At 57.2% G+C, this 25,153-nt stretch overlaps 2 protein-coding genes across 11 annotated transcripts; both read left to right on the forward strand.

The window, feature by feature from the left end:
• The first annotated feature begins 100 nt into the window (after window positions 1-100).
• Window positions 101-10,201, forward strand: TDRKH (tudor and KH domain containing). Of its 8 annotated transcripts, none has more exons than XM_074529146.1 (14): window positions 101-275; window positions 488-635; window positions 1,293-1,399; window positions 2,613-2,814; window positions 4,401-4,543; window positions 4,626-5,160; window positions 5,553-5,716; window positions 6,802-6,974; window positions 7,055-7,119; window positions 8,244-8,260; window positions 8,834-8,956; window positions 9,505-9,573; window positions 9,683-9,785; window positions 9,877-10,201. In XM_074529146.1, the coding sequence occupies exons 2-14, from the start codon at window positions 515-517 to the stop codon at window positions 9,912-9,914; spliced, it is 1,860 nt and encodes a 619-aa protein (XP_074385247.1). In that variant the 5' UTR covers window positions 101-275; window positions 488-514; the 3' UTR covers window positions 9,915-10,201. The 8 variants fall into 8 exon arrangements, with proteins under 8 accessions (XP_074385247.1, XP_074385246.1, XP_074385249.1 ...); XM_074529145.1 differs by lacking the exon at window positions 8,244-8,260 and adding an exon at window positions 8,705-8,721; XM_074529148.1 differs by lacking the exon at window positions 8,244-8,260 and having other exon boundaries at window positions 497-635; window positions 8,817-8,956.
• Window positions 10,202-10,293: 92 nt separating this feature from the next.
• MRPL9 (mitochondrial ribosomal protein L9) lies at window positions 10,294-23,282 on the forward strand. 3 transcript variants are annotated; one of them, XM_074529211.1, is made up of 7 exons: window positions 10,294-10,453; window positions 12,027-12,186; window positions 15,295-15,419; window positions 18,998-19,048; window positions 19,151-19,252; window positions 21,233-21,316; window positions 23,063-23,281. In XM_074529211.1, the coding sequence occupies exons 1-7, from the start codon at window positions 10,391-10,393 to the stop codon at window positions 23,192-23,194; spliced, it is 717 nt and encodes a 238-aa protein (XP_074385312.1). In that variant the 5' UTR covers window positions 10,294-10,390; the 3' UTR covers window positions 23,195-23,281. The 3 variants fall into 3 exon arrangements, with proteins under 3 accessions (XP_074385312.1, XP_074385314.1, XP_074385313.1); XM_074529212.1 differs by having other exon boundaries at window positions 10,354-10,514; window positions 23,063-23,205; XM_074529213.1 differs by lacking the exon at window positions 21,233-21,316 and having other exon boundaries at window positions 23,063-23,282.
• The last annotated feature ends 1,871 nt before the right edge of the window (window positions 23,283-25,153 follow it).

Genomic DNA, 25,153 nt, shown 5'->3' on the forward strand with positions numbered 1-25,153 from the left:
TGGGAGGTCTCGCGGGATTGGCCGCAGCTCCGCAGGCGGTGATTGGATGGGAGCCGAGCGGGGCCGCGCTGTGATTGGCTGGGAGGGGAGGAGCCGCGATGTGATTGGTGGAGAGAGGGAGGAGGCGTGGCCAGCGGCGGGGCGCGGGAGGCGGCGGTGGCACCGGGGCCACACCGGGCCCGAACCGGGGCCGGGCCCGAACCGGGGCCGTTCCGGGCCGGGCTGGGCCGAACCGGGGTCACTGCAGGGCCGAGGGGCGGCCCTGTCACCTGCAGGTACCGTGGGACCACCGGGGGGGCGCGGCCGAGGCGGCTGCGGGGGCTCCGCTGCCAACGCACCGGGCCCGGGGCCTGCACCGGCGCGCCCGGTGCCGAGCCCTCCGTGAGGGGGCGGGTGGGGAGTCCCCGGGGTGGGGGTGCAGCGCTGCCCGGCCGCACCGGGAGCTCCCGGTGGGCTCCCGGTAACCCCCGGTAATCCCCCGGTAAAGCCCGGTAAGCCCCGTCCGCAGCCGGCCATGGCGGGACGCGGCCCCGTGCACAGCCTGAGCAGCCTGCAGAAAACCGCCCTGCTGTTGGGCGTCCCGGCCGCCGCCACCGTGCTCTACATCCTGTACCGGCGCTACCGGGAGAGCCGAGGTGGGTCCGGGTCTCACACCGGGGCCTGGCCTGACCCCCCCGGGACCACCGGGAGCTCCCTCGGGGGCTCCATGGGGAGGGGGGGCCCGCGGGAGCCGCTTTGCCCACCGGGAATTCCCTTGTGAGCTCCTCCCTGTTCCTTTGGGGACACCCTGGGGACACTTTGGGGACACCTTGGCAGCACCTTAGGGGACACTTTGGGGACATCCTGGGGACCCTTTGGGGACACTTTGGGGATACCTTGGGGGCCTTTGGGGACACCTTTAAGGACCCTCTGGGGGCCACCCTGGGGACCCTTTGGGGACACTTTGGGGACATCCTGGGGACACTTTGGGGACACTCTGGGGACATTCTGGGGAGACCCTTGGGGACACCCTGGGGACATCGTGGGGACCCTTAGGGGACACTTTGGGGATACCTTGGGGGCCTTTGGGGACACCTTTAAGGACCCTCTGGGGACACCCTTGGGGACCCTTTGGGGCCACCCTGGGCATCCTTTGGGGACACCCTGGGACCACCCTGGGGACACTTTGGGGACCCCAATGGGAAGTGGGGGTGCCTTTTCCCGCTGGGAATTCTCTGTTTGTCACCCCCGGGGATGTCCCCACCCCTCAGTGTCCCCTCGGTGACCCCGCCGTGTCCCCGCTGTCCCCTCAGAGGCGCAGGTGACCCTGGTGGCAGACGAGGGGCTGGAGGTGACGGTCAGGGTGCCCCGCACGGCCCTGAAATCGCTGATCGGCCGCCGGGGGGCCACCATCAACCAGGTGGGGACAACTGGGGGAACTGGGATGGGGAACTGGGGGAACTGGGAACACTGGGAGTGCTGGGGGGACTGGGAGTGCTGGGGGAGCTGGGAACACTGGAAGTGATGGGGGAACTGGGAGTGCTGGGGGAACTGGGGGGACTGGGGGTGCTGGGGGAACTGGGAGTGCTGGGGGAACTGGGGGAACTGGGGGTGCTGGGGGAACTGGGAGTGCTGGGGGAACTGGGGGAACTGGGAGTGCTGGGGGAACTGGGGGGACTGGGGGTGCTGGGGGAACTGGGGGGACTGGGGGTGCTGGGGGAACTGGGGGGACTGGGGGGACTGGGGGAACTGGGAACACTGGGAGTGATGGGGGAACTGGGGAAACTGGGATGGGGAACTGGGAACACTGGGAGTGCTGGGGGAACTGGGAGTGCTGGGGTAACTGGGAACACTGGGAATGCTGGGGTAACTGAGGGAACTGGGATGGGTAACTGGGGGTACTGGGGAACACTGGGAATGCTGGGGGAACTGGGATGGGTAACTGGGGGTACTGGGAACACTGGGAATGCTGGGGGAACTGGGATGGGGAACTGAGGGAACTGGGATGGGTAACTGGGGTAACTGGGAACGCTGGGAGTGCTGCGAGGGCTGGGGGCAGCACTGGGGGTACTGGGAGTGCTGGGGAACTTGGAGAGCTGGGGGAACTGGGGGCAATGGGGGCACTGGGAACACTGGGGGAACTGGGAGTGCTGGGGATACTGAGAGTGTTAGGGATACTGGGGGTGTTGGGAGTGCTGGGGAATTGGGGGAACTGGGAGTGCCAGGAGTATGGGGAGCACTGGGGGAACTGGGAACACTGGGGGACTCTGGGGGAATTGGGAACACTGGGAACACTGGGAGCACTGGGAAGCACTGGGAAGCACTGGGGGAACTGGGGGAATTGGGAGCATTGGGAGCACTGGGGGAACTGGGAACACTGGGAGCACTGGGGAAATTGGGAGCACTGGGAAGCACTGAGAGCACTGGGGGAACTGGGAACACTGGGGGACACTGGGAGCACTGGGGGACACTGGGGGAATTGGGAGCACTGGGAGCACTGGGAAGCACTGGGAGCACTGGGAAGCACTGGGAGCACTGGGAGCACTGGGAAGCACTGGGGAAACTGGGAAGCACTGGGAAGCACCGGGAGCACCGGCAGCACCGGGAACGCCCCCTCCTCCCCGTGGCCGCAGCTGAGGCAGGAGACGGGAGCGCAGATCGAGGTGGAGGAGGAGGAGGAGGAGGAGGACGAGGAAGGGCAGTCGCTGGTGCAGATCTCGGGCTCGCCGGGCCAGGTGTGCCGGGCCAGGGCGGCCGTGCTGCGAATCGTGGCCGACAGCGCCCCCGTGGCCGAGCAGCTGCGCGTGCCCCAGCGGGCCGTGGGCAGAATCATCGGTACGGGGGCACCCCAAAACCATGGGGGGAACTTCTGTACCCCCCGGGACACCCCAAATCCCACGGGGAACCTTCCATAGCCACAGGGACACCCCAAATCCCACGGGAACCCCTCCATAGCCACAGGGACACCCCAAATCCCAAAGGAACCCCAAATCCCAGGGTACCAAGGAGCTCCATGTGCCCCAGCGGGCCTTGGGCAGGATCATCGGTACGGGGCACCCCAAAACCCGGGGGGGAACTTCTGTACCCCCTGGGACACCCCAAATCCCACGGGAACCCCTCCATAGCCACAGGGACACCCCAAATCCCACGGGAACCCCTCCATAGCCACAGGGAACCCTAAATCCCACGGGGAACCTTCCATAGCCACAGGGACACCCCAAATCCCACGGGAACCCCTCCATAGCCACAGGGACACCCCAAATCCCAGGGTACCAAGGAGCTCCATGTGCTCCAGAGGGCCACGGGCAGGATCATCGGTATGGGGCACCCCAAAACTTGGAGGGAAACTTCTATACCCCTTGAGACACCCCAAATCCCAAGGAGAACCTTCTGTATCCCCAAATCCCACAGGGAACCTTCCATAGCCACAGGGACACCCCAAATCCCAAAGGAACCCCAAATCCTAGGGTACTGAGCAGCTCCATGTGCCCCAGTGGGCCGTGGGCAGGATCATTGGAACAGGGCACCCCAAATCCCAGGGAGAACTTTCTGTATCCCTAAATCCCACAGGGAACCTTCTATAGCCACAGGGACACCCCAAATCCCAAGGGAACCCTCCATAGCCACAGGGACACCCCAAAACCTGGAGGGAACCCCAATCCCAAACTCTCCATCCCCAAACCCCCTTCCCCAGCCCTCATTCCCTTTAAGCACCATGCAAAACCTTCCGTACCCACAGGGACACCCCAAATCCCAAGGGAACCCCAAATCCTAGGGTACTAAGGAGCTCCATGTGCCCCAGCGGGCCGTGGGCAGGATCATTGGAACGGGGGCACCCCAAATCCCAAGGAAAACCTTCTGTATCCCCAAATCCCACGGGGAACCTTCCATAGCCACAGGGACACCCCAAATCCCAGGGTACCAAGGAGCTCCATGTGCTCCAGAGGGCCACGGGCAGGATCATCAGTATGGGACACCCCAAAACCTGGAGGGAACCCCAATCCCAAACTCTCCATCCCCAAACCCCCTTTCCCCATCCCTCATTTCCTTTAAGCACCACGGGGAACCCTCCACAGCCACAGGGACACCCCAAATCCTGGATGAACCCCAATCCCAAACTCTCCATCCCCAAACCCCCTTTCCCCAGGCCTCATCCCTTTAAGCACCACGGGGAACCCTCCACAGCCACAGGGACACCCCAAATCCCAAGGGAACCCTCCATAGCCACAGGGACACCCCAAAACCTGGAGGGAACCTTCCATAGCCACAGGGACACCCCAAATCCTGTTGAAACCCCAATCCCAAACTCCCCATCCCCAAACCCCCTTTCCCCATCCCTCATTCCCTTTGACCCCCACCCCAACCTGCCCCCTCTCCCCGTTCATTCCCCACCCCGGTTCCCCTCTCCCGGTTCCCCGCAGGCCGCGGCGGGGAGACCGTCCGGGCCATCTGCCGGAGCTCCGGGGCTCGCGTGGAGTGCAGCGGGCACGACCCCGACGGCAGCCTGGCCCCGCTGCGCATCATCCGCCTGCTGGGGACGCGCACCGAGGTGGAGGCGGCCAAGGTGAGCGCGGCTTTTTGTGGGGGGGGGGGGCTCCTTCACCCCCTCGGACCCTCCTCATCCTCCTCCCGGTGCATCCCGGTAGAAGCTGATCATGGAGAAGCTGTCGGAGGACAAGGCGTTCCGCCAGGAGCTGGCGCAGGCGGCGGCCGCGCGGTGCCCACGGAAGCAGCCCCTGGGCAGCCGCCGGGAGCCGCCGGTGCCACCTGCCGGTGGTGCCCCCGGGGGATGGCAGGAGTGCTGGGATGCCGAATGGGCACCGGCGGGTGGCACCGGAACGGCGGCGGGGAGCGACGGGATGGAGGCGGAGATGGGGAGTGAGGAGCGCCGGGATGCGGGAATGGAGCTCCGAGATGCGGGAATGGAGCTCCGCAATGCAGGAATGGAGCTCCGAGATGCAGGAATGGAGATCCAGGATGTGGGAATGGAGCTCCGGGATGCGAGAATGGAGCTCCGGGATGCGGGAATGGAGCTCCGAGATGCGGGAATGGAGCTCCGCGATGCGGGAATGGAGCTCCGCGATGCAGGAATGGAGCTCCACGATGCGGGAATGGAGCTCCGAGATGCGGGAATGGAGCTCCGAGATACCGGAGAGGAGCTGCCCGTGGCCAAGTTCGAGGGTGAGAACGGAGCTGGGGCGGTTCCCGATGGGGATTTCGGGGTGGGGATGGATTTTCTGGGGATTTTGGGGTGTGAGGAGGGATTTTGGGCAGTTCCCTCCATCCTTCCAGTGCATTTCCCGGATGGATTTTGGGGGTTCCCTCCATCCTGGGGCTCTCCTGTGCCTTTTCCAGAGGGATTTTGGGGAGGATTTATGGGATTCCCCTCATGCTGTGGCTGTCCTGGTGGGATTTTGGGTGGATCTTGGTTGGATTTCGGAGAATTTGGGGGTGGATTTCAATGGATTTCAGTGGGTTTCAGTGGATTTTGGGTGGATTTCAGTGGATTTTGGGTGGATTTCAGAGGATTTTGGGTAGATTTCAGTAGATTTAATTGCGTTTCCCTGCCCCAGTGCCCAGCCCGGATTTCAGTTTCCCTGCTGATGAGCACCTGGACGTTTACGTGTCGGCGGCCGAGAGCCCCGGGCACTTCTGGATCCAACTGCTGGGCACGCGGAGCCTGCAGCTGGACAAGCTGACAGCCGAGATGGGGCTCTTCTACCAGAGCAGCCCCGCCGTGAGTCCCCTGTGTCACCTCAGTGTCACCTTTGTCACCTCAGTGTCCCCTCAGTGTCCCCCTTGTGTCCTGTCTGTGTCCCAGCATTGGACAAGCTGACAGCTGAGATGGGGCTCTGCTACCAGAGCAGCCCCCCCGTGAGTCCCCTGTGTCACCTGTGTGTCACCTTTGTCACCTCAGTGTCCCCTCAGTGTCCCCCTTGTGTCCTGTCTGTGTCCCAGCATTGGACAAGCTGACAGCTGAGATGGGGCTCTGCTACCAGAGCAGCCCCGCCATGAGTCCCCTGTGTCACCTGTGTGTCACCTGTGTCCCCTCTGTGTCACCTCTGTCACCTGTGTCCTGTCTGTGTCACCTGTGTCCCCTCTGTGTCCCTCTGTGTTCTGTCTGTGTCCCCTCAGTATCCCCTGTGTCCCCTCAGTGTCACCTGTGTCCTCTCAGTGTCCTCTCAGTGTCCCCTCAGTGTCCCCTCAGTGTCCTCTCAGTGTCCCCAATGTCCCAACCCCCAATGTCCCAACCCCTAATGTCCCCTCAGTATCCCCAATGTCCCCTCAGTGTCCCCTCAATGTCCCCTCAGTGTCCCCTCAGTGTCACCTGTGTCCCCCTTGTGTCCTGTCTGTGTCCCTTCAGTATCCCCTGTGTCCCCTCAGTGTCGCCTGTGTCCTCTCAGTGTCCCCTCAGTGTCCTGTCTGTGTCCCCTCAGTGTCCCCTGTGTCCTGTGTCTCTCCCATGTCCCCTGACTGTCCCCATGTCCCCGTGCCCCTCCCTGTCCCCTGACTGTCCCCATGTCCCTGCTGTCCCCTCCCTGTCCCCTGACTGTCCCTGCTGTCCCCATGTCCCTGCTGTCCCAGCCCTGTGTCCCTCCCGTGTCCCCTCATGCCCCTGACTGTCCCCATGTCCCTGTGCCCCTCCCGTGTCCCCTGACTGTCCCTGTGTCCCTGTGCCCCTCCCTGTCCCCATTGTCCCCATGTCCCTGTGCCCCTCCCTGTCCCCTGACTGTCCCCATGTCCCTGTGCCCCTCCCTGTCCCCTCATGCCCCTGACTGTCCCCGTGTCCCTGTGTCCCCTCATGCCCCTGACTGTCCCCAGGTGCCACCCCCGTCCGTCCAGCCCGGTGCCATCGTGGCCGCCCCGTACCTGGACGATGGCGAGTGGTACCGGGCGCGCGTGCTGGGGACGCTGGACAACGGCCACCTGGAGCTGTACTACGTGGACTTTGGGGACAACGGGCAGGCGCCCCCCGAGGCCCTGCGCGCCCTCAGGTGGGCGGGGGGTGGCGCTGTCCCTGTCCCCTGGGGCCATGGCCCTGTCCCCGGGCACTGCCACCAGCGTGTCCTTGCAGGAGCGACTTCCTGAGCCTGCCCTTCCAGGCCATCGAGTGCAGCCTGGCCGGGATTGTCCCCAACGGTGAGAGGGGGGGACAGCTCTGTCACCTGGGGGGGACAGCACTGTCACCTCTTGGGGTGGGACAGCATTGTCATCTCATGGGGTGGGACAGCACTGTCACCTTGTGGGGTGGGACAGCTCTGTCACCTGGGGTGGGACAGCTCTGTCACCTCATGGTGTGGGACAGCACTGTCACCTCATGGGGTGGGACAGCACTGTCACCTTGTGGGGTGGGACAGCTCTGTCACCTGGGGTGGGACAGCTCTGTCACCTGGGGAGGGACATGGCACTGTCACCTCTTGGGGTGGGACAGCTCTGTCATCTGGGGTGGGACAGCATTGTCACCTCATGGGGACAGCTCTGTCACCTCGTGGGGTGGGACAGCTCTGTCACCTCGTGGGGTGGGACAGCACTGTCACCTTGTGGGACAGCTCTGTCACCTGGGGTGGGACAGCTCTGTCACCTCATGGGGGGCACAGAGTCCATTCCCAGGCTGTGTCACCGCTGTCCTGCTGTGTCCAGTGTCCCACTGTCACAGTGTGTCCCAGTGTCCCTGCTGTCCTGGTGTGTCCCAGTGTGACCTGTGTGTTCTGGTGGCACCACTGTCCCGCTGTCACTTCTGTCCTGGTGTGTCCCACAGGTGGCTCATGGCCCTGGCCTCATGTCACTGTCACAGCTGTCCCCGTGTCCCTGTGTCCCTGTCCCCATGTCTCCATGTCCCTGTGTCACTGTCACAGCTGTCCCCATGTCCCTGTCCCACTGTCACACTGTCCCCATGTCCCCGTGTCCCCACAGGTGGCTCCTGGCCTGAAGCAGCCCTGCAGGAGTTCGAGTGTCCCTGTGTCACTGTCACAGTGTCCCCATGTCCTGTGTCACTGTCCCCATGTCCCAGTGTCCCCGTGTCCCCATGTCCCTGTGTCACTGTCCCCATGTCCCAGTGTCCCTGTGTCACTGTCCCCGTGTCCCCACAGGTGGCTCCTGGCCCGAGGCCGCCCTGCAGGAGTTCGAGTGTCCCTGTGTCACTGTCCCCATGTCCCTGTGTCACTGTCACAGCTGTCCCATGTCCTGTGTCACTGTCCCCATGTCCCAGTGTCACTGTCCCTGTGTCCCCATGTCCCTGTGTCACTGTCCCCGTGTCCCCACAGGCGGTTCGTGGCCCGAGGCCGCCCTGCAGGAGTTCGAGTGTCCCTGTGTCACTGTCCCCATGTCCCTGTGTCACTGTCCCCATGTCCCCGTGTCCCAGTGTCCCCGTGTCCCAGTGTCACTGTCACAGTGTCCCCGTGTCCCTGTGTCACTGTCCCCGTGTCCCAGTGTCACTGTCCCTGTGTCCCCACAGGTGGCTCCTGGCCCGAGGCCACCCTGCAGGAGTTCGAGTGTCCCTGTGTCACTGTCCCCATGTCCCTGTGTCACTGTCACAGTGTCCCCGTGTCCCCACAGGCGGCTCCTGGCCCGAGGCCGCCCTGCAGGAGTTCGAGTGTCCCTGTGTCACTGTCCCCGTGTCCCCATGTCCCCATGTCCTGTGTCACTGTCACAGCTGTCGCCATGTCCTGTGTCACTGTCACAGCTGTCCCCGTGTCCCTGTGTCACTGTCCCCATGTCCCCACAGGCGGTTCGTGGCCCGAGGCCGCCCTGCAGGAGTTCGAGTGTCCCAGTGTCCCAGTGTCACTGTCACTGTCCCCATGTCCTGTGTCACTGTCACTGTCCCTGTGTCCCCACAGGCGGCTCCTGGCCCGAGGCCGCCCTGCAGGAGTTCGATCGCCTCACGGGCTGTGCCCAGTGGGCCCCGTTGGTCGCTCGGATCTGCAGCTACGGCCCCGCGGGGCCCTGCCTGCGCCTCTACAGCCACTGCCAGGGACAGGTGTGTCACCAACTGTCACCAACTGTCACCAAGGGTCACCCAGGGTCACCAAGGGCCACCAAGGGCCACCAGAACTGTCCCCAGGGTCACCAAGGGCCACCAAGGGTCACCCAGGGTCACCAAGGGCCACCAACTGTCACCAAGGGTCACCCGGGTCACCAAGGGTCACCAGGGTCACCAAGGGCCACCAAGGGTCACCCAGGGTCACCAAGGGTCACCCAGGGCCACCAAGGGTCACCCAGGGTCACTAGAATTGTCCCCAGGTGTCCCCATTCCTGGTGTTCCCAGAGCTGTGGGCAGGTGTGTCACCAGTGTCCCCAGGTGTCACCAAGTGTCCTCAGAACTGTCCCCAAGTGTCTCAGGTGTCCCCAGGGTCACCAGAACAGTCCCCAAGTGTCCCCATCCCTGGTGTTCCCAGAGCCACAGCCAGGTGTGGCACTGTCCCCAACTGTCCCCAACTGTCCCCAACTGTCCCCAACTGTCCCCTCACCGCAATTCCCGCCATTTTCCTGTCCCCTCATTGTCCCCTGTCCCCGGTGTCCCCGCAGAGCCTGGACGTGGGAGCAGAGCTGGTGCGTTTGGGCTACGCCGTTCCCGGGCCGCCTGAGGAGCCCCTGGTGAGCTGCTCCCGGTGTCCCCGTGTCCCCTCCCGGTGTCCCCTCCCGGTGTCACCTCCCGGTGTCCCCTCGCGGTGTCCCGGAGGGCTCATCCCGCTCTTCCCGGCAGGACAATCTCAGCTGCGCCTCCATCCCGAGCCCGGTGGAACCCGCGGACAGCCCCGGGGACAGCCCCGGGACCCCGTCCTGCCTCAGCGTGCCCGGTGAGCCCGGTGTGTCCCGGTGACACCGTTCTGTGACGCCATTCCCGGTGTGTCCCGGGAACGGTGTCGGGACCCCGCTGACCCCTCCCCGCTCCCGCAGCCGCTGCCGTGCCCGGGGACGCCGTCACGGTGACCTGAAGGTGCCCGGTGTCAGCGGGAGCCGCTCCCGGTGCCGCCATCCCGGTAACCGGAGCCGCTCCCGGTGCTACCACCGAGTGCAATCCCCTCTCCGGAGCCCTCCGGGAGGGCGCACCGACAAATCGCGGGGATCTCCGCTTGTGCCTCTTGTCGGGACACGACACACCGGGGCCGAGGGCCGGTGGTGCCCCTTCCGTTACCGGGAGTTCCCGGTTCCCTCGCCTTGTTTTGCTGTTCTATTGCACTAATTGTGGTTCTGAGTTAATAAAGTTGAAGGTTTCTCAGCGCTCCGTCCCCGCCGCGGCGGCTCCCAACGGGAACCGGGAGCAGGCGCGCCGCGGGCAGCCCCCGGTGGGGTCCTTGCGCTCCGGTGCGCATGTCCCGCGCAGGCGCGTTGGGGCAGCCCCGCCGGGCCCTGCGCAGGCGCAGTGCGGGCAGCGGGGGCTCCTCGGCGCCGTGAGGGGAGCGGGGCCGCCATGTTGGGCCTGGGGGCGGCGGGACGGGTGCTGAGCCGGGCCCTGAGCCTGAGCCATGGCCCGGTGAGGGCAGGGGCACCGGGAGTGGCGGGGGAAACGGGCCCTGAGCCTGAGCCATGGCCCGGTGAGGGCAGGGGTACCGGGAGTGGCGGGGGAACGGGCCCTGAGCCTGAGCCATGGCCCGGTGAGGGCGGGGGCACCGGGAGTGACGGAGGGTGCCTGCGGGTCGGTACCGGGGGAGGGGGACGGGCTTTGAACCAGAGCGGAGCGGCACCGGGGATGAAGGCACCGGGGTGGACACGGGGTCGGTACCGGGGGTGGCGGGACGGGCCCTGAGCCGGACCCATAGCTCCGTTATGGAACCCTGTAGACCCCATAACCCGGTTATGGAACCCTATAGACCCCACAGCCCCTATAGACCCCATAAACCCGTTATAGAGCCATATGGACCTCATAGTCCCGTTATGGAGCCCTAAAGACCCCATAGCCCTATTATAGAACCCTGTAGACCCCATAACCCAGTTATGGAACCCTATAGACCCCATAAACCCGTTATAGAGCCCTATAGGCTCCATAGCCCTATTATAGAACCCTATAGACCCCATAGACCCTATGGACCCCATAAACCCATTATAGAACCCTGTAGACCCCATAACCCTGTATGGGACCCTATAGACCCCATAATCCCATTATGGAGCCCTATATGCCCCTTCCCCGTGGGACCCTTTTAGAACCTTCCAGAACCCTGCAGGGCTCAGTGCCCCATCCCCATTGGACACCTTTGGAACCTTCCAGAACCCTTCAGGGCTTGGTGCCCCAGCCTCAGCCCCAGAACCCTTTAGAATATTCCAGGGCTCAGTGCCCCATTCCCATCCCAAGCCCTGTTCCGATATCTGAACCCTTTAGAACGTTCCAGAACCCCACAGGGCTCAGTGCTGTATCCCCATCCCAAGCCCCATTCCCATCAGAACTCTCTGGAACATTCTGGAACCCCGCAGGGCTCAGTGCCCCATCCTGAGCCCCATTCCCATTGGGAACCCTTTAGAATGTTCCAGAACCCCACAGGGCTCAGTGCTGTGTCCACATCCCGAGCCCCATTCCCATCAGAACTCTCTGGAACATTCTGGAACCCTGCAGGGCTCAGTGCCCCATCCCGAGCCCTGTCCCTATCAGAACCCTTTAGAACCTTCTGGAACGTTCCATCTGCACAGGGCTCGTGCCCCATTCCCATCAGAGCCCTTTAGAACCTTCTGGAACATTCCATCTACGCAGGGTTCATGCCCCATTCCCATCAGAACCCTTTAGAACCTTCTGGAACGTTCCATCTGCACAGGGTTCATGCCCCATTCCCATCAGAACCCTTTAGAACCTTCTGGAACGTTCCATCTGCGTGGGGCTCATTCCCCATTCCCATCAGAACCCTTTAGAACCTTCTGGAACGTTCCATCTGCACAGGGTTCATTCCCCATTCCCATCAGAACCCTTTAGAACCCTCTGGAACGTTCCATCCCGCAGGGCTCATTCCCCATTCCCATCAGAACCCTTTGGAACCTTCTGGAACGTTCCACCTGCGCAGGGCTCATTCCCCATTCCCATCAGAACCCTTTAGAACCTTCCGGAACGTTCCGCCCCGCAGGCCTCGGTGGTGGTGGAGCGCGTGTGGCCGGTGCCGCTTGCCCGGGCAGGAGCCGCTCCCCGGCTGCACCCGCGGCGGCACCGGGTGTACCGAGTGCTGAGGGACGGGAAACACCAACCCCGGGGGGACATGGAGCTGCTGCTGACCCGGGCCGTGCAGGGTGAGCGGGGGGCTCGTTCCCTTGGGTTTGGGGGTTCCTCATTCCCTTGGTCTGGGGGTGCCTCATTCCCTTGGGGTTCCTCATTCTGTGAGTCTGGGGGTGCCTCGTTCCCTTGGGGTTCCTCATTCCTTTGGGTCTGGGGGTGCCTCATTCCCTTGGGGGACCCTCATTCCCTTGGGGGACCCTCATTCCCTGGAAATCCTGGGGTTTCCTCATTCCCTGAGTCTGGGGGTGCCTCATTCCCTTGGGTTTGGGGTTCCTCATTCCCTTGGGTTTCGGGGGGCCTCAATCCCTTGGGGGGGCTTCATTCCCTTGGGGGACCCTCATTCCCTTGGGGGACCCTCATTCCCTGGGATCTGGGGGTTCCTCATTCCCTGAGTTTGGAGGTGCCTCATTCCCTTGGGGTTCCTCATTCCCTGAGTCTAGGGCTGCCTCATTCCCTGGAAATCCTGGGGTTTCCTCATTCTCTGAGTTTGGGGGTGCCTCATTCCCTAGGTCTGGGGGTTCCTCATTCCCTTGGGTCTGGGGGTTCCTTGTTCCCTTGGGTCTGGGGGTGCCTCATTCCCTGAGTCTGGGAGCCTCATTCCCTGAGTCTGGGGGTGCCTCATTCCCTTGGGTTTGGGGGGCCTCATTCCCTTGGGGTTCCTCATTCCCTGGGTCTGGGGGTGCCTGGAAATTCCTCATTCCCTGGGGGTTTTTGGTTCCATTGGGTCTGGGGGTGCCTTATTCCCTGAGTCTGGGGGTGCCTCATTCCTTGGGGTTCCTCATTCCCTGAGTTTGGGGGTTCCTCATTCCCTGAGTCTGGGAATTCCTTGTTCTCTGGGATCTGGGAGTGCCTCATTCCTGGGGGTCTGGGGGTGCCTCATTCCCTTGGGGGTTCCTCATTCCCTGAGTCTGGGGGTTCCTCATTCCCTTGGGTTTGGGGGGCCTCATTCCCTGGGTCCTGGGGTGCCTCATTCCCTTGGGGTTCCTCATTCCCTTGGGGTCTGGGGGTGCCTCATTCCCTTGGGTTTGGGGGTGCCTGGAAATTCCTCATTCCCTGGGGGTTCTTCATTCCCTTGAGGTCTGGGGCTTCCTCATTCCCTGAGTCTGGGGGTGCCTCATTCCCTTGGGGTGCCTCATTCCCTGAGTCTGAGGGTTCCTCATTCCCTTGGGTCTGGGGGTTCCTCATTCCCTGGGTCCTGGGGTGCCTCATTCCCTTGGGGTTCCTCATTCCTTTGGGTCTGGGGGTGCCTCATTCCCTGGGTCTGGGGGTGCCTGGAAATTCCTCATTCCTTGGGGGTTTTTCGTTCCCTTGGGTCTGGAGGTGCCTCATTCCCTGGAAATCCTGGGGTTTCCTCATTCCCTGAGTCTGGGGGTGCCTCATTCCCTTGGGGTTCCTCATTCCTTTGGGTCTGGGGGTGCCTCATTCCCTTGGGGTTCCTCATTCCTTTGGGTCTGGGGGTGCCTCATTCCCTTGGGGTGCCTCATTCCCTTGGGTCTGGGGGTTCCTCATTCCCTTGTGTTTGGGGGGTCTCATTCCCTTGGGGGGGCCTTATTCCTTTGGGGGACCCTCATTCCCTTGGGGTTCCTCATTCCCTTGGTCTGGGGGGCCTCATTCCCTGAGTCTGGGGGTTCCTCATTCGCTTGGGGGACCCTCATTCCCTTGGGTTTGGGGGTTCCTTGTTCCCTTGGGTCTGGGGGTTCCTCATTCCCTTGGGTCTGGGGGTGCCTGGAAATTCCTCATTCCCTGGGGGTTTTTCGTTCCCTTGGGTCTGGGGGTTCCTCATTCCCTGAGTCTGGGGGTTCCTCATTCCCTTGGGTTTGGGGGGCCTCATTCCCTTGGGAGGGCCTTATTCCTTTGGGGGACCCTCATTCCCTTGGGGTTCCTCATTCCCTGGGTTTGGGGGTTCCTTGTTCCCTTGGGTTTGGAGGTTCCTTGTTCCCTTGGGTCTGGGGGTGCCTCATTCCCTGGGTCTGGGAATTCCTTGTTCTCTGGGATCTGGGAGTGCCTCATTCCTGGAGGTCTGGGGGTTCCTCATTTCCTTGGGGGTTCCTCATTCCCTGGGTTTGGGGGTGCCTCATTCCCTTGGGGTTCCTCATTCCCTGGGTGTGGGAATCCCATGTGCCTTTCCTGGGAATGGGATTTTTGACCCCCCTAAACCCAAAAATGCCCTGGAATTTCTATTAAATCTCTGAAATTTCTATTCAATCTCTGGAATTTCACTCCCTTGTGATGGACCCCCACCCCTACCATGGGAATTGGGATTTTTCCAGCATTCCCAGCTGAATTTTGACTCCCAAACCAAACAATTCCATGGAATTTCTATTAAATCTCTGGAATTGACCTCCCTTGGATTGGGAGTTGGAATTTTCCAGCATTCCCAGCTGAATTTTGACCCCCAAAATCCCAAAATTTCCATGAAATTTCTATTCAATCTCTGGAATTTCACTCTCTTGTGATGGACCCCCACCCCTACCATGGGAATTGGGATTTTTCCAGCATTCCCACCTGAATTTTGACTTTAAAATCCCAACAATTCCATGGAATTTCTATTAAATCTCTGGAATTTCTATTCAATCTCTGGAATTTCTATTAAATCTCTGGAATTGAACTGCCTTGGATTGGGAGTTGGAATTTTCCAGCATTCCCAGCTGAATTTTGACTCCCAAACCAAACAATTCCATGTAATTTCTATTAAATCTCTGGAGTGTCACTCCCTTGTGATGGATCCCCACCCCTATCATTGGAATTGGGATTTTTCCAGCATTCCCAGCTGAATTTTGACTCCAAAATCCCAAAATTTCCATGGAATTTCTATTAAATCTCTGGAATTTCTATTGAATCTCTGGAATTTCTATTAAATCTCTGGAATTGAACTCCCTTGGATTGGGAGTTGGGATTTTCCAGCATTCCCAGCTGAATTTTGACCCCAAAATCCCAAAATTTCCATTAAATTTCTATTAAATCTCTGGAATTTCTATTAAATCTCTGGAATTTCTATTAAATCTCTGGAATTTCTATTAAATCTCTGGAATTTCACTCCCTTGTGATGGATCCCCACCCCTACCATGGGAATTGGGATTTTTCCAGCATTCCCAGCTGAATTTTTCCCATTTTCCTGGCAGACCTGGGCAGCCGTGGGGACGTGGTGAAGGTGAAGAAAAGCCTGGGCAGGAACAAACTCCTTCCCCAGGGCCTGGCCGTGTACCCATCCCCGGAGAACCTGCGTCTCTTCCAGCACGAGAAGGAGGTCAGAACCTTGGAAAAATCCTTGGAAAATCAGGAATTAGGGTTTGGAGCCTCTTTGGGATCATTTTTGGGGTTTTTTTTGTTAGGATGGGAGGCGCTGGTTTCCTTAGGATGAGCCATTATCTTCCTCAATTCCTGGTTTTTTCCCTTTTATCCTCCTCAATCTCCGTTTTCCTCAATCTGTTTTCCTCAATTTCTTTCCCTCAATTTTTATTTTTTTTCCCTTTTATTTTTAGAAATCCCATTTCCCTTTCTCAATCACAATTTTCCCCCACCCTGTTTTCTCCCCTCAATCCTATTTTTCCCTCCTAAATCCCATTTTTTCTCATTTTCCCCCATTTTCCTTCCTAAATCCCATTTTTCTCTCTCTTTGCTCCTAAATCCCATTTTTCTCTCTTTCCTCCTAAATCCCATTTTTCTCCCTCTTTCCTCCTAAATCCCATTTTTCTGTCTTTCCTCCTAAATCCCATTTTTTCCTCGTTTTCCCCCCATTTTCCTTCATAAATCCCATTTCTCCCCTCGTTTTTCCCCCTAAATCCCATTTTCCTTTTATTACCTGCTAAATCCCAGTTTTTCCCCATTTCCCTTCCTAAATTCCTTTTTCCCCCCATTTTTCTTCATTTTCCTTCCTAAATCCCATTTTTCTCTCTCTTTCCTCCTAAATCTCATTTTTTCCTCGTTTTCCCCCCATTTTCCTTCCTAAATCCCATTTTTCCCCCTAAATCCCATTTTCCTTTTTTTACCTCCTAAATCCCAGTTTTTCCTCATTTCCCTTCCTAAATCCCATTTTCCTCCAGTTTTTCCTCCTTAATCCCATTTTTCTCCCATTTCCCTTTCTCTATCCCAATTTCCCCCACCCTGTTTTCTCCTCTCAATCCTGTTTTTCCATTTTTCCCTGCTAAATCCCTTTTTCCCCCCATTTTTCTTCATTTGCCTTCCTAAATCCCATTTTTCTCTCTCTTTCCTCCTAAATCCCATTTTTCTGTCTTTCCTCCTAAATCCAATTTTTTTTCCTCATTTCCCCCCCATTTTCCTTCATAAATCCCATTTCTCCCCTCGTTTTTCCCCCTAAATCCCATTTTCCTTTTATTACCTGCTAAATCCCAGTTTTTCCCCATTTCCCTTCCTAAATTCCTTCTTCCCCCCATTTTTCTTCATTTGCCTTCCTAAATCCCGTTTTTCTCTCTCTTTCCTCCTAAATCCCATTTTTTCCTCGTTTTCCCCCCATTTTCCTTCCTAAATCTCATTTTTCCCCCTAAATCCCATTTTCCTTTTTTTACCTCCTAAATCTCAATTTTTCCCCATTTCCCTTCCTGAATCCCATTTTCCTCCAATTTTTCCTCCTCAATCCCATTTTTCTCCCATTTCCCCTTCTCGATCCCAATTTCTCCCACCCTGTTTTCTTCCCTCAATCCCATTTTTCCCTGCTAAATCCATTTTCCCCCCCCATTTTTCTTCATTTTCCTTCCTAAATCCCATTTTTCTCACTCTTTCCTCCTAAATCCCATTTTTTCCTCGTTTTCCCCCCATTTTTCTTCCTAAATCCCATTTTCCTTTTTTTACCTCCTAAATCCCAGTTTTTCCCCATTTCCCTTCCTAAATCCCGTTTTCCTCCAATTTTTCCTCCTCAATCCCATTTTTCTCCCATTTCCCCTTCTCTATCCCAATTTTCCCCCATTTTCCTTTCTCAATCCCAATTTTCCCCTCCTCAATCCCATTTTTCCCCATTTTCCCTCTTTTTCCCCCCATATTTCCCCCCATTTTCCCCCATATTTCCCCCATTTTCCCCAAATTTCCCCAAATTTCCCTCATTTTCCCCCCATATTTCCCTCATATTTTCCCCCAAATTTTCCCCATTTTCTCCCCATATTTTCCCCAAATTTCCCCCATTTTTCCCCCCATATTTTCCCCCATATTTCCCCATTTTCCCCCCATTTTCCCCCATATTTTCCCCAAATTTCCCCCATTTTTCCCCCATTTTCCCCCCATTTTCCCCCCATATTTCCCTCATATTTTCCCCCAAATTTCCCCCATATTTCCCCATTTCCCCCCCATATTTCCCTCATATTTTCCCTCAAATTTTCCCCATTTCCCCCCCCATTTTCCCCCCATTTTCCCCCATATTTCCCCCCCATATTTCCCCCCAAATTTTCCCCATTTTCCCCCATTTTCCCACCATATTTTCCCCATTTCCCCCCATATTTCCCCCCATTTTTCCTCCCATTTCCCCCCATTTTCCCCATATTTCCCCCCATTTTCCCCCCATATTTCCCTCATATTTCCCCCATATTTTCCCCCATATTTCCCCCAAATTTCCCCCATATTTCCCCCATATTTCCCCATTTTTCCCTCATATTTTCCCCCATTTTCCCCCATTTTTCCCCATATTTTCCCCATTTTCCCCCCAAATTTTCCCCAAATTTCCCCCATATTTTCCCCCATTTTTCCCCCATTTCCCCCCATATTTCCCCCATTTTCCCCCCAAATTTCCCCCATGTTTTCCCCCATTTTCCCCCCATTTTCCCTCATATTTTCCCCAAATTTCCCCCATATTTTCCCCAAATTTCCCCCATTTTCCCCCCATATTTCCCCATTTTTCCCCAAATTTCCCCCATATTTCCCCCCATTTTCCCCCATATTTCCCTCATATTTTCCCCCATATTTTCCCCATTTTCCCCCCATATTTCCCCCATATTTTCCCCATTTTTCCCCCATATTTCCCCATTTCCCCCCCATATTTTCCCCCCCATTTTCCCCCCATATTTTCCCCATTTTCCCCCATTTTTCCCCCCATTTCCCCCCATATTTCCCCCATTTTTCCCCCATATTTCCCCCATTTTTCTCCCATTTTTCCCCCATTTTCCCCCATATTTTCCCCATATTCCCCCCATTTCCCCCATATTTTCCCCCATATTTCCCCCATATTTTCCCCATTTTCCCCCAAATTTCTCCCATATTTCCCCCATTTTCCCCCCCATTTTCCCCCCATATTTCCCTCATATTTTCCCCATATTTTCCCCATTTTTCCCCCATTCTCCCCCCATATTTCCCCCATATTTTCCCCAAATTTCCCCCCTATTTCCCCCATATTTCCCCCATTTTTTCCCCAAATTTCCCCCAAATTTCCCCCAAATTTCCCCCAAATTTCCCCCATATTTCCCCCATATTTTCCCCATTTTCCCCCATATTTTCCCCCAAATTTTCCCCATTTTTCCCCCATATTTTCCCCCCCATTTTCCCCATATTTTCCCCAAATTTCCCCCATATTTTCCCCAAATTTCCCCCATATTTTCCCTATTTCCCCCCCATATTTCCCCCATATTTTCCCCATATTTCCCCCATATTTCCCCCATATTTCCCCCATATTTTCCCCATTTTTTCCCCATTTTCCCCCCATATTTCCCCCATATTTTCCCCCAAATTTTTCCCATTCCCCCCCATTTTTTCCTCATATTTTCCCCCATATTTCCCCCATTTTCCCCCATTTCCCCCCCACATTTCCCCCCATTTTCCCCCATATTTCCCCCATTTTTCCCCCATATCCCAACCCCACCCCTCTAACCCCATTTCCTTCCCCAGCTGGCTCAGCAGGGGAAACTGGAGGAGCCCCAAACCCAGAGCGGGCAGAAGGTGAGCGATGCCCCCCACCCCAAAAACCCCAAAAAACCCAAAAAAAACCCCAAAAACCCCCAAAATCCCAGGATTTCCCCCATTCCTAAATCCCTTTTCCAGACCCTGGAGTTCCTGAGGCGCTGCCGCCTCCAGGTGGGGATGAAGAACAACGTGAGCTGGGAGCTCAACCCCGACATCGTGGCCCGGCACTTCCTCAAAAACGTGAGGGAATTTGTGGGGTTTTTGGGATTTGTGGGGTTTTGGGATTTGTGGGGTTTTTGGGATTCCCAGGGTCAAATCCCAGGGTTTGGGGTCGTTCCTGAAAGATTTGGGGGGTTCAAACCAGCTCTGCTCCTGCATTTGGGGCCATTCCTGGGATTTGTGGGGTTTTTGGGAATTGTGAGGGTTTTGGGATTTGTGGGGTTTTTGGGATTTGTGGGGTTTTTGGGATTTCCAGGGCCAAATCCCAGGGTTTGGGGTCATTCCTGAAAGATTTGGGGGGTTCAGGGCAGCTCTGCTCCTGGACTTGGGGCCATTCCTGGGATTTGTGGGGTTTTTGGGATTTGAGGGGTTTTTGGGATTTGTGGAGTTTTTGGGATTTTTGGGGTTTTTGGGATTTGTGGGGTTTTGGGATTTGTGGGGTTTTTGGGATTCCCAGGGTCAAATCTCAGGGTTTGGGGTCGTTCCTGAAAGATTTGGGGGGTTCAGGTCAGCTCTGCTCCTGCATTTGGGGCCATTCCTGGGATTTGTGGGGTTTTTGGGATTTGTGGGGTTTTGGGATTTGTGGGGTTTTTGGGATTTGAGGGGGTTTTGGGATTTGAGGGGTTTGGGAATTGTGGGGGTTTTGGGATTTGTGGGGTTTTTGGGATTTGAGAGGTTTTTGGGATTTGTGGGGTTTTTGGGATTTGTGGGGTTTTTGGGATTTCCAGGGTCAAATCCCAGGGTTTGGGGTCATTCCTGAAAGATTTGGGGGGTTCAAACCAGCTCTGCTCCTGCATTTGGGGTGGCTCCCTGGTTTTGGGGTAATTTCTGGGTTTTGGGGCCATTCCTGGGTTTTGGGGCCATTTCTGGGTTTTGGGGTCACTCTCATTCCATTGAATTTTGGGATCATTCCCATGTTTTGGGATTTGGGGCCATTCCTGGGTTTTGGGATCATTCCCACATTTTGGGGCTGTTTCTTGGATTTGGGGCCATTGCTGGGATTTGGGGCCATTCTTGGGGTTTTGGGGTTATTCCCATGTTTTGGGGCCATTCCTGGGTTTTGGGATCATTCCCATGTTTTGGGATTCGGGGTAATTTCTGGGGTTTGGGGCCATTTCTGGGTTTTGGGGCCATTCCTGGGTTTTGGGATCATTCCCATGTTTTGGGGCAGTTTCTTGGTTTTGGGGTAATTTTTGGGTTTTGGGGCCATTCCTGGGATTTGGGGTCACTCTCATTCCATTGAATTTTGGGATCATTCCCGTGTTTTGGGGCCGTTTTGGGGATTTGGGGTTACACCCCAGGGTTTGGGTGGCACCCCAGGATTTGGGTGGCACCCCAAGGTTTGGGGTTACACCCCAGGATTTGGGGTGGCACCCCTGGATTTTGGGGTGGCACCCCAGGATTTGGGGTGGCACCCCAGGATTTGGGTGGCACCCCAGGATTTGGGTGGCACACCTGGATTTGGGTGGCACCCCAGGATTTGGGGTTGCACCCCTGGGTTTGGGTGGCACCCCAGGATTTGGGTGGCACCCCAGGATTTTGGGTGGCACCCCAAGGTTTGGGTGGCACCCCAGGGTTTGGGGTGGCACCCCAGGGTTTGGGGTGGCACCCCAGGGTTTAGGTGGCACCCCAGGATTTTGGGTGGCACCCCAGGATTTGGGGTGGCACCCCAGGGTTTGGGGTGGCACCCCAGGATTTTGGGTGGCACCCCAGGATTTGGGGTGGCACCCCAGGATTTGGGTGGCACCCTAGGGTTTGGGCGGCACCCTAGGATTTTGGGGTGGCACCCCAGGATTTGGGGTGGAATCTCAGGGTTTGGGTGGCACCCCTGGATTTTGGGTGGCACCCCAGGGTTTTGGGTGGCACCTCTGGATTTGGGTGGCACCCCTGGATTTGGGGTGGAATCTCAGGGTTTGGGTGGCACCCCAGGATTTTGGGGTTGCACCCCTGGATTTTGGGTGCCACCCCAACATTCGGGGCCGTGCCCGCTGTCTGTGCCAGCTCCGGGTGTTCGTGCCCCCCCATGCCCTGCGGCTGCCACCGGAGCCAATCACACGCTGGGGACAATACTGGTGTGACGTCACGGTGAGGGGACACGGGGACATGGGGACCCCTTGCACCCCAATTTCCCCCTATTTCCCCCAATTTCCTCCAATTTTCCTCCCAATTTCCCCCTCATTTCCTCCCCATTTCCTCCATATTTTCCCCAATTTCTCTTTTACTTCCTCCCCATTCCCCCCTCACTTCCACCCCATTTTCCTCTCTCATTCCTCCCCATCTCCTCCTCATTTTCCCCAATTTCCCTTCCACTTTTTCCTTAACCGCCCTCACATCCACCCCATTTTCCCCTCCTGTTCCCCCTCATTTCCTCCTCATTTTCCCCAATTTCCTCCTCATTTTCCCCCATCTCCACTCCCAATTTTCCTCTCATTTCCTCCCCATTTCCCCCCAATTTCCCTTCCACTTTCTCCTTATCCCCCCCTCACTTCCACCCCATTTTTCCCCCTCATTTCCCCAAATCCCCACTCCCAATTTCACTTCCCACCCTCATTTCCAGATGATTTCCCCCCATTTTCCTCTCCCATTTCTCCCCATCTCCCTCCATTGGGAACATTGAGGTGCTTTGGGGGATTTTGGGGTGGTTTGGGGGATTTTGGGGTGTCCTGGGGCTGCTTTTGGGGTCCCCCATGTCAATGGTTTGGACACTGTGTGGGTGCCCATGGCCGTGGTACCCTGGGGGTGGTTTTGGGGTTTTTTGGGGATTTTTGGGGTTTTTTGGGGTGATTTTGGGGTGTTTTTAGGATGACTGAGGTGTTTTTTGGGGTGACTGAGGTGTTTTGGGGTTTTTTTGGGGTGTTTTTGGGGTTTTTTGGGGTGGTTTGGGATGTCTTGGGTGGTTTGGGGTGGCTTGGGTGTTTTTGGGGTGTTTTTAGGATGCCTGAGGTTTTTTTTGGGGTGCTTTTGGGGTCCCCATGTGAACAGAGCTGGGACACCGTGGGTACCCATGGCCGTGTTGCACCAGGGGAGTTTTTTGGGGTGACTGAGGTGTTTTGGGGTGTTTTTGGGTTTTTTTGGGGTGCTTTTGGGGTGGTTTGGGATGTCTTGGGTGATTTGGGGGATTTTGGGGTGCTTTTGGGCTGGCTCAGGTATTTTTGGGATGTTTTTAGGATGACTGAGGTTTTTTTTGGGGTCCCCCATGTGAATGGTTTGAACACAGTGCGGGTGCCCATGGCTGTGGTACCCTGGGGGTGCTTTTGGGGTTTTTTTGGGGTGTTTTTGGGTTTTTTTGGGGTGGTTTGGGATGTCTTGGGTGGTTTGGGGTGGCTCGGGTGTTTTTGGGGTGTTTTTAGGATGACTCAGGTGTTTTTTGGGGTGACTGAGGTGTTTTGGGGGGGTTTTTAGGATGACTCAGGTGTTTTTTGGGGTGACTGAGGTGTTTTGGGGGGGTTTTTTGGGTGTTTTTGGGGTGGTTTCGGGGTGGTTTGGGGTGACTCAGGTGTTTTTGGGGTGTTTTTAGGATGACTCAGGTGTTTTTGGGGTGACTCAGGTGTTTTTAGGATGATTCAGGTGTTTTTTGGGGTGACTCAGGTGTTTTTGGGGGAGTTTTTTTTGGGGTGTTTTTGGGGTGACTCAGGTGTTTTTGGGGTGACTCAGGTGTTTTTAGGATGACTGAGGTTTTTTTTGGGGTGACTGAGGTGTTTTTGGGGGAGTTTTTTTTGGGGTGTTTTTGGGGTGACTCAGGTGTTTTTGGGGTGACTGAGGTGTTTTTGGGGTGTTTTTAGGATGACTGAGGTGTTTTTGGGGTGACTGGGGTGTTTTTGGGGTCCCCAGGTGAACAGCCTGGACACCGTGCGGGTTCCCATGGACGTGGTTCAGTTCCTGCACCCCAAAACCAAACGCTTCCGCCATTGGCAGCAGCAGCAGCAGCAGCAGCTGGAGAGCAGCAGGGAGAGGCTCCTCTGACCCCCCCTGAAGATTTGGGGGTCCCCGGGGTGGATTTGGGGTCCCCAGAATGGATTTGGGGGTACCTGGGATGGATTTGGGGTCCCCGGGGGGGATTTGGGGTTCCCAGAATTGATTTGGGGTCTCCAGAATGAATTTGGGGTCCCTGGGATGGATTTGGGGTCCCCAGAATGGATTTGGGGTCTCCAGAATGAATTTGGGGTCCCTGGGATGGATTTGGGGTCCCCAGAATGGATTTGGGGTCCCTGAGATCGATTTGGGGTCCCTGGGATGGATTTGGGGTCTCTGGGATGAATTTGGGATCCCCAGGGTGGATTTGGGGTCCCTGAGATCGATTTGGGGTCCCTGAGATGGATTTGGGGTCTCCAGAATGAATTTGGGGTCCCTGAGATCGATTTCGGGTCCCTGGGATGGATTTGGGGTCCCCAGGATGGATTTGGGGTCCCCAGAATGGATTTGGGGTCCCTGAGATCAATTTGGGGGTCCCTGGGATGGATTTGGGGTCCCCAAAATGGATTTGGGGTCCCTGGGATGGATTTGGGGTCCCTGAGATCGATTTGGGGTCCCTGGGATGGATTTAGGGGTTCCCCCCTTTTTTGGGAACCTGTGGGATTTCCCAAAGGAATCCACCATAAAAGGGGATCAGGAATTTTTTTGGGACATCCCAAAATTTTTTTTTGGGGGGGGATCCCAAAGTTTTGTGGGGGTCTCAGAGATTTTGGGGGGGGATCTGGGAATTTTGGGGAGCTGTAGGATTTTGGGGATTTGGGGGAAGAAAAAGCCAAAATTTTCCCAAAAACAAAAAAAAAAATTTTGGGATCGGAATTTGGAGGTTGTGAGTGAATTTTTAGGGGCGGGGCCTAACTGGGGAAGCCCCGCCCACCTCGGCCAGCCCCGCCCACTTCGGCCAGGTGTCCCCAAAGTGTCACCATGGGGTGTCCCCAAATTGTCACCAAGGGATGTCCCCAAAGCCACCTGGCCTGTGTCCTCAAAGTGCCACCACGGAGGGGTCCCCAAAAAGTGTCACCCCCCAAATTGTCACCATGGGGTGTCCCCAAAAAGTGTCACCCCCCAAATTGTCACCGTGGGTTGTCCCTAAAGTGCCACCAAGGGGTGTCCCCAAAGTGTCACCATAGGGTGTCCCCCCAAAGTGCCACCATGGGGTGTCCCCAAAAAGTGTCACCGTGGGATGTCCCCAAAGCCACTTGGCCTGCGTTGTCAAAGTGCCACCATGGAGGGTTCCCCAAAAAGTGTCACCCCCCCAAATTGTCACCATGGGGTGTCCCTAAATTGTCACCATGGGGTGTCCCCAAGGGATGTCCCCCCAAAGTGCCACCATGACACATGTCACCCATGTCACCCACAACATGGGTTGTTCCCAAAGTGCCACCATGGGGTGTCCCCCAAGTGTCACCATGGGGTGTCCCCAAAAAGTGTCACCCCCCAAATTGTCACCATGGGGTGTCCCCAAAGTGCCACCACAGAGGAGTCCCCCAAAGTGTCACCAAGGGATGTCCCCAAAGCCACCTGGCTTGTGTCCTCAAAGTGCCACCATAGGGTGTCCCTAAATTGTCACCAAGGGGTGTCCCCAAAGTGCCACCACAGAGGAGTCCCCCAAAGTGTCACCATGGGGTGTCCCCAAATTGTCACCATGACACGTCACCCATGTCACCCACAACATGGGTTGTCCCCAAAGTGCCACCATGGGGTGTCCCCCAAGTGTCACCGTGGGATGTCCCCAAAGCCACCTGGCCTGTGACCCTAAAGGGGGGTGTCACCTGCCCCGTGTCCCCAAAGGTGTCACCCCTCGGGGTGGGGGGGGTGGCGGTGCCACCTGGGCTGTCACCTGCTTGTTGCCATGACAACGGCGGGGGGGACACGGTGACACAGAGCGGGGAAGGTGACACGGAGGGGATGACACCGGTCTGGGGACACTGAGGGGTGACACCGACACACACG

This window comes from Zonotrichia albicollis, chromosome 30 (assembly GCF_047830755.1).
Source record: "Zonotrichia albicollis isolate bZonAlb1 chromosome 30, bZonAlb1.hap1, whole genome shotgun sequence".
NCBI lineage: Eukaryota > Metazoa > Chordata > Aves > Passeriformes > Passerellidae > Zonotrichia > Zonotrichia albicollis.